General features: G+C 35.7%; 1 protein-coding gene across 1 annotated transcript in view; it reads left to right on the top strand.

The window, feature by feature from the left end:
• The window catches only part of SYNE1 (spectrin repeat containing, nuclear envelope 1), a 247,402-nt gene that overhangs the window by 26,630 nt on the left and 208,060 nt on the right, over positions 1–12,712 (top strand). Inside the window, exons 12-17 of the mRNA XM_009884058.1 lie at positions 301–469; positions 4,604–4,700; positions 6,231–6,433; positions 10,161–10,325; positions 11,819–11,971; positions 12,381–12,524. Of these exons, the coding sequence (XP_009882360.1) occupies positions 301–469; positions 4,604–4,700; positions 6,231–6,433; positions 10,161–10,325; positions 11,819–11,971; positions 12,381–12,524 (931 nt within the window). The remainder of the gene's footprint in view (positions 1–300; positions 470–4,603; positions 4,701–6,230; positions 6,434–10,160; positions 10,326–11,818; positions 11,972–12,380; positions 12,525–12,712) is intronic.

Raw genomic sequence — 12,712 nt, 5'->3', positions numbered from 1 at the left:
CTTGTCCCTGGAAGAAATGTTATGTAACGGCAGCCAGGATGCATGTGAAAAAAGGAAAGAAAATGACTTTGCAAAACTTAGTAACAGATGTAAAGTGCTGATTTCTATGAATAAATAGAAATGTAATTAATTTGCTATTCAAGAGCAGTCATCAGTATGATCATCACACATAATTAAATGTTTGTAGACTCTGAATTAGGTGAAAGATTAGAAAAATATCTGAACTGTAACTAAAGCATTCAGTCTCTCCTGCAAAAATGAATATTGCTATATTTTACTACAGTGTGATTCATTTTATAGGTTTAATTTTGTTGTCTCTTCATCTGAGCTCCATCTGTTGAAGATGGAGTTTCTGGAACTGAAGTATCGTCTACTGTCACTCTTAGTCCTTGCAGAATCAAAGTTAAAATCGTGGATTATCAAATATGGAAGGCGAGAGTCAGTGGAACTGCTTCTTCAAAATTATATCGTAAGTTGGGGTTGTCCTCTTTTTATAATTCTTTTTGAAATATTCATATTTAAGATTGCTGGAAATGAATAAAAGAACAGAAACAGAAATTAGACTTGACAGTTGTCAACTTTATAAAATATCTTTTCAGAGGTGAATCTGTCTTCCCCATGGAGGAACTTCAGTCAAAAAGCTACAAATGAAAATTATTCTCTTTGCACCATCGCTTCAAAAACAGAAATAATGTCCCAGCTGTTAACTGTCAGACTATCAATTTACCAAGCATATCTGGAGGTTCCAAATCCTAGATTTCTAGTTACCTTAGATAGCAATTCCAAATAACTTAATTTTGTCTTTTTACAACTGCCTAGATGCACTTCATAGTGACTATACACAGATTAAGTGTAGAGATAGAGAAAGGTTTTGGCATGCAGTCCCCCACAGTACTTTTTTTTTTTTTTTTAAAGTCTTCCAAACGAAGGAAAAAGCAAAAAAAAAAAAAAAAAAGAAGTTAAAAAAGAGTTTATAAAGAGTGATTTTTCTTCTCCTGCTCAGCATTGTATTAAAGTCATTACTTTATTTCTGTTCTGGAAAGAGATTGCTCTAGCTCTGCATCATGCATATATCACGTTAAGAAACAGAGGCTATTGGCTTACAAATGCTCAGTGATATGTTCCCTTTCTGTCTTATGCTTCTGTATCTTGTTAAATCCACACTTGCAGTGCCAAGTGGCTGGTAGAACAGTACCACTGCTGCACTTCTACATTAGTGCGTGAGGGATTCTTACAAAAGCAGGACTGGGCTAAATACTTTTTTCCTCTTTTATTTAGTCCATATGATGAAAATTGCACAGGAAAATTCAGCTTGGAAAGAATTTGTGCAGTTATAGAACCATTCAGAGCCAGGACGCTGTGTAGAGGAGGTTATTGATGTCCCCATAGCCTGATAGTTTTCATTGCTTTGGAAGAAAACTTAAAACTCAATGAAGTTCCCCTACAAAATGGGAATTGAAGACCTGTTCGTGCTGTTCCCTTTCTATGTTTAAACTTTAGCAGTTAGGGACACATAAAAATTCAGGAGGTAGGCCTTGTTTTACACAAGCTTTGCGAAATTCAGATGGTTATTTAAAATAACATAGTTTTCTAGCATTATGTGCAATAGCTAGGAGTTATAGTCCATTTATATACTGTGTAGGACTGTGGCAAAAACTACTAAAAGGTAACAAGGGAAATAATGAGGAAGTGGATAGCTTGAGTTTTGGATTATTATTTTGTATTACTTTCTTATTTTTTGCTTTAAAAAGAACATTAAGTGGTGAATTTGTATGTTATTTTGCCATTGCCTCAATTATTCTTATGCTTCAGACCACTAATGCTGAAACGGTCGTTAGGGGAAAGAAAATGCTTCCTCGCATCACTTATGAAACTGCATCGCATCAAAATGAGGAAACTGGGACAAGATAAATAGAGCTCGGTTTCATTCCTGGTGGCCTTGACTTTCTGGCTCCTTCCAGCTGTCCAGTGATGGAGAGAAACTTTATTTGCTTTGGCTTACCTGGGAGCAATTTTTGAGGACCAAGAGCCAAGTGTTACTCTTCCAGTAAACTAGGAGTCTTACATAGGAAAGCTGTAGTCAGTGCCTTATAGTCAGTGACGATATTAGTAGGAGATGAAAATGTTTGTTTTTCTGCCAAAGAAGACTGAGCAATGTCAGCATTCTAAGAACATGCGTAGTTAGGATCTGGATAGAACATATGCCTGGAAAATATTTATGTACCATAGTTTAAAAATTCAAGTAGTGATTGTTACTTTATACCATCTTCTTTTCACCTATCTGTCATATAGCAGAAGTAAAGGTCAGCACAAATTATACACTATCAACCTGAAGAGTATACTGTACTGAAGTCTCACCTGTAATGGAGATACTGGGTACAGTTATCCATGGATTTTAATCCCCAGAACTGTGTTTTGGCATTGCTGTATTATCACTTTTTAAGCACCATATGCTGTACTGATTTGGGAAAAGCTACATATTTTCTTTAAGGGATCTTTTCAGATGGGAGACAATATTAATCAGTAAAATATCTGTATTTAATTTTTTAAAATATCTTCAATTGCTCTTGAGATCTGTATTATATAAGCAGTTTAATACAGTCTTTTACTTTCTCATATGAAGTCTTGCAGTTTTTGGTTGAGGGTAAAGTGTCTGTGAGTATGGGTTTGGCAAAAGGGAATGTCGGGAGTTTATCACAGAATTCATAGAAAGTATGTAGTTTTTATACATGCCAGATATTTTTTCTTACAGTAGAACAGAGAAAAATTCTGATTGTCCTTGACATCTAGTTTCCTTGGTTATAAACACATTTCTAAATTACGTACTAGATAACTGTGATTTGACATAGCAACTGTAAAAAGCTTTAAAATAGAAGATTTTTAGATATATACTGGCTGGCAGATTAATTTTAAAACTGTTTTTCGTGTTATATAATGTGGGTTGATGAATGCACAAAATCTAATTCTCCTCTTCAAAGTACGTTGAACCTTGACCTCATTTTACCTTGACCTTACCTCATTACCTTGACCTGTGGTTTTACCAAAATCACACTAGTACACATAGAATTTTGTCTATTCTGGCATTCCAAAGCTTGTGTAGACATATGTGAGATGTACTTGCCTTAATTTTGTAGATGTGACACTGAGGAGGCATGAGAGTAAGTATAAACGACAAAATGATTCCAAAACTCTAGATCAGTACATTAGATAAGGCAATATAAGAGCCCTGTAAAAAAGTATGTTTTAAAGACAGGGAACTGCTGGAGAGGGTCCAGCAAAGGGCAACAAAGATGATTAGGGGACTGGAGCACCTTTCTTATGAGGAAAGGCTGAGGGACTTGGGTCTCTTTAGTCTAGAGAAAAGAAGATTGAGGGGGGATCTTATTAATACATACAAATACTTAATGGGAGGATGCCAGGGGGATGGGAGTAGTCTTTTTTCAGTGGCGCCCAGTGATAGGACGAGGGGTAATGGGCATAAACTTGAACATAGGAAGGTCCATCTTAACATGAGAAGGAACTTCTTTACTTTGAGGGTAGTGGAGCACTGGAACAGGCTGCCCAGAGAGGCGGTGGAGTCTCCCACTCTGGAGACATTCAAAACCCGCCTGGACGCTGTCCTGTGTAACGTGCTGTAGGTGACCCTGCTCTGGCAGGAGGGGTGGACTAGATGATCTCCAGAGGGCCCTTCCAACCCTAACAATTCTGTGAATTCTGTGAATTCTCTCTTTTTTGACAGTGGTAATGCAAGATACAATATGCTTCCATAATATAGAGATATAATTATATATCATACTTAAAAGAAGTAACATTTCTGAAAGACATAAAAAAGTCAGTGTCATTTGCCATAAGGGATAAAGAGGCAGAAATGATAGAGAGCCATAACTTTGTGACCAAGATATTTCCAGATAAATTATTCATCATGCTATAACACAGTACACAGCTAAAACATCACTCACAAAGGAAAAGAGTTGTGTCACACTTTGGAAAAGCAGCATCTCTTTGTTCAGTGTTTCTATAATCTTCTTTTTTACCAATTACAAAGGAAAACTAAAGGATAAGTCAAATGTTTTTCATCTCTTAAAGTGAAACCTGCCTTTCTGCAAAGGCTTAATACAGTAACAATTTTTCAAGTTTAACTGGATTTGATTTTTGTGGTGACCTGTATGGATGAAATTTGCTCTTTTACTAAAATGATTTCATTTAGATTTCAGTGTAAAACAGTTTCCATTAAATAACTTTTAAGTTAATTGCTTAGTTTCTGCACATTCAAAGTATCATATGCTAGCGAGTTTCAGCAAATCAGCGACTAGCAGACTAAGAATGTATTAAATAATCTTTCCATATATGAAGAAAATAAACTGTCTTTGTCAAGGGAGACTGCTGTAATTAATTTGATTGAAATTAATTTGAAAAAGTGAAATTTGTATATTATTTTATAATGATGATAAATTAAATATTACTTTGTAATGATGAAAAAAATGAATGGAGGAATAATGATGTTAAAATTTGTCATCACTGTCCTGATGTAATTTCATGGAAATTATCCTTATGTTTAATATCTACCTTTATTTTGTCTGTTGTATTTTTTTTTTCTTTTCAGTCTGTTATTGAAAATAGTAAGTTCTTTGAGCAGTATGAAGTTACTTACCAGATCTTGAAAAAAGCAGCTGAAATGTACGTCAAAGCAAACGGCTCAGGTAAATGCCCATGTTTCTTTCGTCATTGGGACACCGTTTTAATCTCTTTAGACATAAGTATCCTCTGAAAAGATCTCCTAATATTTGTTTCTTCTATGCAGCAGAGCTGTACAGCAGCCACAGTTCACCAGAGGGGCTACAGCCTCTGGTAGCAGTTTCACATATTCTCTATCATGAAGCCAGCTGGTACAGAGCAGCCTGCACTCCTGCTGTTAAGAGTTCGTAATCTCCAGAAGAGGGTGGTCATGTTCAGACTTCCTAATGGGAGAAGTCCGTGCTAAGATATGCGTTGTTTCAGTGGTGTTGATTGGGGCCAAAAGCGTGCCAGAGAGCAAATGAGGAGTAGGGAAGATCATGTTCTGGTGCCTGGAAATGCTCCTGGGCTTGGCTTCCTTTACTAGAAAAAAGACAAATAGAGAGTGTGTCCCAGTATTGTTGTAGCGGCAAAAGTATTCCCTGACCTACTGAAGATTCTTCATTAGCTGTGAAAACCTGTAAGAGGAACCTAAATGGTAGTTGAATTATGGATATACATGAGAAGACTGTGTAGCTGATTCAACAGCTGCCTCCTGTAATTCCTGAACACTGCGGAGTTCAGTGAGAATGCATGAGGGCAATATTTGACCTAGATAGTTACAAACATGAGATCGCTTTAATCTCTGCTGAGGAGATAATACATTGATGTCTGTGGAGGATTGCTACAGCTGCTAAAGTGGTTAGCAGATGCAGAGAGAAAATAGATATCTCTTTTTGTTGTGAAATTTAAGTTGATGATGGTGACACTCAAATTTTACACAAGTAAACATTTTTATGAGGTATTCTTACAAAGAATAAAATTCCATGCTATTGAAAAATACAATAACAAATTATTTTCTAAAGGGCAGCTACTCACTTATATGAATTCAGAAACAGCAGTGCAAATTAGAGGACAACTTAGCTAATTTTTTTTTTTAAATTATCTATATTCTGCATGTTTTATGAAGTCTCAGGATTTGCTTGAGTCCTTTTTTTTCTCTCTGTTTTTTTTTGCTTCTGAAATGAGGACACATTTGTTCCTTTATTGCCATGAGGAAAATACTAACAATTAAATGTTAAAAATTAGCAGCAGTTTGGTTTTACGCTCAGTGGAAGGAAGATCAGAATTTCATTCAGTAATTTTCAATGCAGACATACTATGTATTCATACATTATACTTCTTTATTATTTTCTGCTTTTTTAAGGAAACTTTCTCTCTTGATTTCTGTTATTACAGATTAGAAATGAACACCACTTTAAATATGCAGTGTGACTGTTTTAATATAGCACTCATGTTATGTACTTTCTCAGTCTTTAATTCACAGGTTTAACTTCTCAGTCATAATTTTGTACTAAAATTGGGCTGTGAACGAAGCATATGTATATAAAAGTCTACTGAAATAGAAGTTGCAGTAAAATAGAATTCCCTGATTAGAATGGAGAAACATAACATAAAATTAGGCTTTACGGAAATACTACTGAACCAAAATAATCAATATATTTTCTGTATCTCAGTGGAAGAAGTTGAGAATGTGATGAAATTCATGAATGAAACAACAGCACAGTGGAGGAACCTATCGGTAGAGGTGAGAAGTGTAAGAAGCATGTTGGAAGAAGTAATTTCTAATTGGGACAGATATAGCAGCACTGTGGCAGGTCTACAAGCTTGGCTAGAGGATGCTGAAAAAATGCTGAATCAACCTGAACATTCCAAAAAGGTATGCACTAATAGCATATACGTGTGGCTATTTTGTAAATTATGGAAGTTGCATTTGTTTAGATTATTTTGCAAAATGTCATACCAAAGGGAGAGATTTTTTCAGTTTCTGGCATACCGTCTGCATTTATCATAGGCGTTTCAACGTTTGCGCATATAGGGTGTACAGACATATGTACATATTCACGCATTGAAGGAAGGCATCATCTGTGATAATATGGTTAGAGGCAGCTTTGACATGAATACGGGGCAGCAGTATTGCTCAGAGATAGGAACATTACATGATTCACTCAAAGGCAAACACAGCTCTTAACACCAAAGTGCATAGTCATGTGCAGCGTATAAAGACACTTAAAGAAAATTATTTTTCCACTGATTTTTCTACCATATAGATGACAGATTTCAATACTAGTTGCCCTCGCAAGACAACATTATTAAAATGTGTTGTTAAGTTTGATGGGTAAGTAATTAGTCCTTTCCTTGGAATTTTAGAAATCTTTTAGATGGTTCCTTTTGGGGACCTGCAGTCACAAAGATAGTTTTGCTGTCTTTTTTTTCTGTTCTAATCTTAGAGTACTGAGGCATTAAGATTTATAGTTGTAAAAATTCAATAATGACCCAGATTGACTTGAATAATACTGCATTTAATTTTCACCCAATCCCAATGTAGCAGCTATACAGGTCTTGACACCAAAGTATAGTTTTCATAGATTGTAAATTGTCAAACTGACATCAGGTGAGGAAAGAGCAATTCATGTTACATGACAGAACAGTATAATTTTTGGTGAAAGTTTGTTAATTTAAGTTGATGTAAAAGAATAGAATACACTTTTAAAATAAAAATAAACCTGTGAAAATAATTCACTAAATACACATAAATCACCTCCACTGATCAGGTTGATCTTAGCTCCTTGTGTATGTTTTAAGTAACTTGTCAGTGTTTAAAATGAAGTATTCTTATATCCATATATATGAATAAAATAAAAATATTTGCTTCTCTGATAAGTTTTATAACTTTTAAAAATTTTCAAAGCAGAAATCTGAACATATCCATCCAGTATATACTTGCTTCTAATTTCTAATATAAATCCAACAAGTACTTCTTACTGTTCTGATATATGAAGAGTTTCAAAAAGCCGTGTTGAAAACCTTAGACATGAAAGCATTATTCTTCCCCAAATGCTAATTTCTTCTTTGAAGAAGCCAAATTACATTGGCTCAAAACTGTTAAATGTTACTGAGAGGTAATATGATCTGCCTGTAGACTGAGATACATATTTTAAAATTTACTTCTATTAGTGCTAAATCCAGCTCCCCACAGCAATAATGTTCACTTGGATAGTTCCAAGGATAGTTCTGATTTAGCAGTTTTAATATCTGGTTATTAAAACCAAAAGCAATACTTAATTTGTTTGTACAATTAATAGTCATACAGCCATTAGCAGAAGCATCTGGAATCCCAGGTGAAAGATGATAACTATTGCTTGGAATATGGCATAACACTTTTTTAAAGATTTCCAAATATTTATTCTGTAAAACCACAAATATATCAGTAATAAGATACAAAGATTTCTTTTACGCTCATTTGCAAACCTTACCTGTCTTACTAAAACCCCACCATATTCTATCCTAGGCAAAGACCATAGCAGCCCCTTACCATGCTGTCGTGCTTTCTTCTTTCCATTATCTCTGTATGATTTCAAGACCAGCAAGTACCACTGTTCTTTTTGCAAATGGAAGTGGCTTGTTCACGTTCTCACTGGGTTCTGTTTTCAGAAACCTTATTGTGAACCTGTACCACACAAGATATTGCAAAAAAGATCAGTGTGCGCTTGGATTTTTCTACCACAAAATACTGGAAATTTAACAGTAAATAAGTATTAATGTAACAGTAGATAAGCATTAATTTAACAGTAAATAAGTACTAATGAAAAAAGCACTCCTTCTACAACTCCTTTATTTACTTGTAGTGCCTCTTACGTGCTTCCCATCATACCCCCCCTTGTAACTGTGCTCTCCCACACCTTCCTCCAATAGCTGTATCCAAAGGGTATCAAAGGGCTCCTAGACCTCATGTGGCGACTTCCTTAAAAAGAGCTGCATTATTTTAATTGAGAATGAGGTGTGCTTCACCATATCTTCCAAACTTGTCCAAATTTTACACATGCTTTAGGTTGGCTTCTGAAATGGAGACTCCCCAGCAGTGTCTGAGGAAGGTAAAGGTTTGTGGGAATAAGTGTGCGGGAGCAAGGGCATGAGTAGTTTACACCATGTGCTTTTTCCTTCTTGACCTCTAGTAAGCCTGACCACTGGAGAACTGACCAGTACCAGATTCAGTAGACTTAGTTTCTTTTGTGTGTGCTCACAGAGGGTAGCCCTTGCATAAATCAAGAGTTGTGCACCACTGCGAGCAGAAGATTCAAACTGCAAATAGAGTTTACTGAGATAAGTTTATTCATGGTTACATCAGTACAGAGCGCCTGTACTCTACTAATCTCAGCTCTAGGAATTTAAAACGCTGTGGTGTTCAATTCTCTCTTCAACAAAATTGTGCACTATTACATCCATTTGACATTTTCTTTTTGGTTATCAGAACTGTTTTTACATGTGGATGATTTCTGACAAGTATAAACTATAAAGTTTCAGAAATGTAGCTTTGAAAGTTGGGATGACAGTACAGTTGGACAGGACTTTTTTACATCTACCTCTGAGCAAAGGGTTGCATGGGACTGTCACATGAACAGTCTTGGAATTATAGGGTAAATAAATTGGGTCAGTGCCCTTTCCGTAGTCCTCAGGACCACGTGGCATGGTTCAGCTTGCATCCTTTTGGCTACTTTTTCTCCCCTGAAAGAAGTTGACCTCATGATTCAGTCTATTGGGAACAATCCTTGCCATGAGCCATCCATTGAATTATGCATTGTTTGAGAGAAGGGTAGCAGGGACAAGCCAAAACCATGTCAGAGAAGACGTGGACAATCGTAGCACAGTGGTTGAGTCCTGTTTCGTTTACTGGTATAGCTGTAGTCATAGTGCCTGGAGATACCTGCTTTAGGAACAATTTCCCATCCTCTTGAAGAGCAAAAAGGAAGGGAGGGAGCAGGTCTTTGTCTTCTGTACCAATTTACGTGTGTGTAGCTGTGTACAAGATGCACAGAAGCATTTGGCACTATGGCTGGGCTATTTAGGTTGTCTCACTGGAATAGGGGGCAAAAATCAGTAACAACCAACCCTTTCCCCTCCCCACTCACCTACTCTAAGATAGGAGGAAACAGTAGTAAAGAATTGGTCTTCTCAGGTCTTCTGGCGCTCCAGACCCTGGAAAGCTGCATATGGTTCACATTAGGGGAAGAATCTCTCTACAGTCTGTGTATGGCCTAGGTTACTATCAGCCCATAGTGTGTCAAGACAAGACAGAAATTCGATGAGCCCTAACAGTGTTTTCAGTTATGGACCTTTCTCTTAAGGAGGCGTTCCATTAGTTTAACTGAAGCTACTCACTGGAATAAAATGAGCTGTAACTGAACTGGTGGTAATTTTTAATTCTATAGGTTGTGTTCATAGGCATTAAAATTCTATTACAGTATATCAAATATGAGGAGCTTCAGAGGATAATTGTTCAAAGAGTTTTATCAAGCCATTAGCTGGTGATTAAATTTTTGTTTCATGATTTAAGACAAAGAGTAATTGGAAAGGTTTCGGAAAGGTGTTTTCATTTTCTTTTTCAGGATTTCTTCCGGCACTTACCTCATTGGATCCAACAGCACACAGCCATGAATGATGCTGGTAATTTTCTGATTGAAACATGTGATGAGACCATTTCCAGAGACCTTAAACAGCAGCTTCTGTTACTAAATGGAAGATGGAGAGAATTGTTTATGCAAGTTAAGCAGGTATGTGGTTTTGCTGTTGTTACTTTTAAATATTTGCTTTGTCATTTCCATGCAAACAAGACAGATTTGCCCCACTAGTGGGACTATAGGACAACTTACTAAAGTGTCTAACTGTTCTCTGTTATTTAAATTAGAAATGAGTCACTGACGGCAGTTTATTTTATTGGAGCTTTTCCTTTGTTTATCTTTTTGGTTATACAGCTTTTTATTTTCATTTTTGGACATTCTCAGCTAGTATAAGCTGTATTTTTTTTTCTTTATGGTCTCCTGTCTTGATACAGAGAATATTATTTAAGCATATCCTTTACTGTTCTTTGAAAAAAATGATTGGTCATAAGTAGCTATTGTGATTCTAAAACCTCTGTAAAACTAAACAGTGAAAATGATGAAAATGAAAATTTCTAGCCCTCTTTAATGAAAGTTGCATTCAATTATTATACTGCAACAATAAATAGGTATAATACAAGTTAATCTACTAAATGGTTTCCCCAAATCACTCAGACATTACTTCTATCTTGTGCACAAGGAGGCACTGACAGCAAATATCCTTTATCTCATGGAAGAGATTCAACTAATTAGAAAAGAATTGTTATTTTTAGATTTGCTCTTTAAAAAGCAAAGAGAAGATGTGAGTTAAATTACAGAGAAGTTTTTCACACCTCATAAACACGTTAGGAAGTATCTTTGCTGTAGTCAATATATATCTAATGATATTTTCCTCTACCAGTGATTTTTAAATATCAGCTGCCTATTTGAACATGCCGAATCTATTTTCTTTACTGGCATGATTATTTCCATTACAGTCAAATTAAATGGAGAAGCAAATAATAATTATCCCTTTTTTTTATTGTAACTTTTCCAAACTGTTAACTAGAATGTTCTCAAGCTTTATTTGCTGATGATATTTAGGAGGATTCACTGTGGAAACACTAATGCCCAGGATGTAAATGTCTCTTCCCCTACTTATGCAGCTTCTTTCATGTGCTGGCTGTATGGTTTTTCTCATTGGCTTTTCACCATTTCTGTCATACAGCTCTTTCCACTTTCTCAGAGCTGTGTTTCCCCTTCCTCCAGCCAGCAGTTCTTTTATTTATCCTTCAGCTTTTCTGAGCTTTTCATGTTCTATTATCTTTGCTGAATTTTCAAAATTGATACTGTAGGTAATGAGAAGCGAATTGAGATGTTGATTCTAGGTTAGAAACAACAGAGAGTCTGGTGTTCTCCAAATGATCCAAACCTTAAAAAAAGGCTGACCTCTTGTATGAATGTTGTTCTATTTAGTATCATCACTGTTGACACTAATGCAGACAATTAGTGTCTAACCAATTTCGAAGATGAGTTTCCATTCATTTGTATTTTGTTGAGTACAGTTTTTCCAGCAAACAATTGCACTGAAAACATGCTAATTCTCGTAAGTCATTACTTAATTGCCAGATATCTTATTTGGGGTAGTTATTCTTTTGTTTGTTTCATTTTACTTTACATTTTCTTAGTATGCTCGAGCAGATGAACTGGACAAAATCAGGAAGGAATACCTGGATGGTGTTGCCCATTTGACAGCTTTTATTGACGGAAGCAACAGGAAGTTTTTGGTCCCTGTAGAAGTGTCCTTTCTTGATGTGAAAATGTTTATACAAGATTTAGAAGTAAGTGTCTTCCTTCCATTCCTTTCTTTCTCCCTCAAATGAGAGAGCATAACATTATTTTAGTATACATTTTCATTATTACAATTTTTTTTACCAGTGGTGCTTTTTGTGTAATTTCTGCTACAGCCAATATAAATCATTGTATTCTATGAGGGACATTTCTAAAGTACAGTTCCAAAATACCGTCCCACAGGATATTTCTTTCTGTGTAGTTTCAAATCACATTCAGGTGAGACGAGCGATACCCTTTGGCACGGTTTTCACACATTTGACCCGGTATTCACTAAAATCAGTAATGAAAACAACTGATAATTGCAATATATATCTTTTATCTCTTGAGAACAGACTTGTATCTCCCATGAATGCACAAATTCTCTTCTTGAAGTAATTTTCAAAATATTTGTTTCAGAATATTAAGCAGAAATTGCCTGCAATGGAAGCTCAGTACAAAATGGTTACAAGAACAGCACAACTTGTTAAAAAAGAAGTTTCCCAAGAGGAAGTGAACGAAATGCTTGGAACATTGACAAAGATCAAAGAGCAGCTGAGCAAGGTTGCAGATTACTTTTTCTACTGCGCATGTTGTTGACTGTTGAATAATGAATGTAACCTCCACTACATAAATGTTCAGATATATGCATCTGAGAAAATATATAGCTATAGTAACAATAGGTTGATTCAGGGTGGAGAAAATGTTACTTCTTTTAGACTTTAAGACTACCATACATGAATTTAATATTC

Source organism: Charadrius vociferus, unplaced genomic scaffold (assembly GCF_000708025.1).
Source record: "Charadrius vociferus isolate BGI_N301 unplaced genomic scaffold, ASM70802v2 scaffold494, whole genome shotgun sequence".
Taxonomy (NCBI): Eukaryota; Metazoa; Chordata; class Aves; order Charadriiformes; family Charadriidae; genus Charadrius; species Charadrius vociferus.
This window is presented reverse-complemented; position numbering and strand designations above follow the sequence as displayed.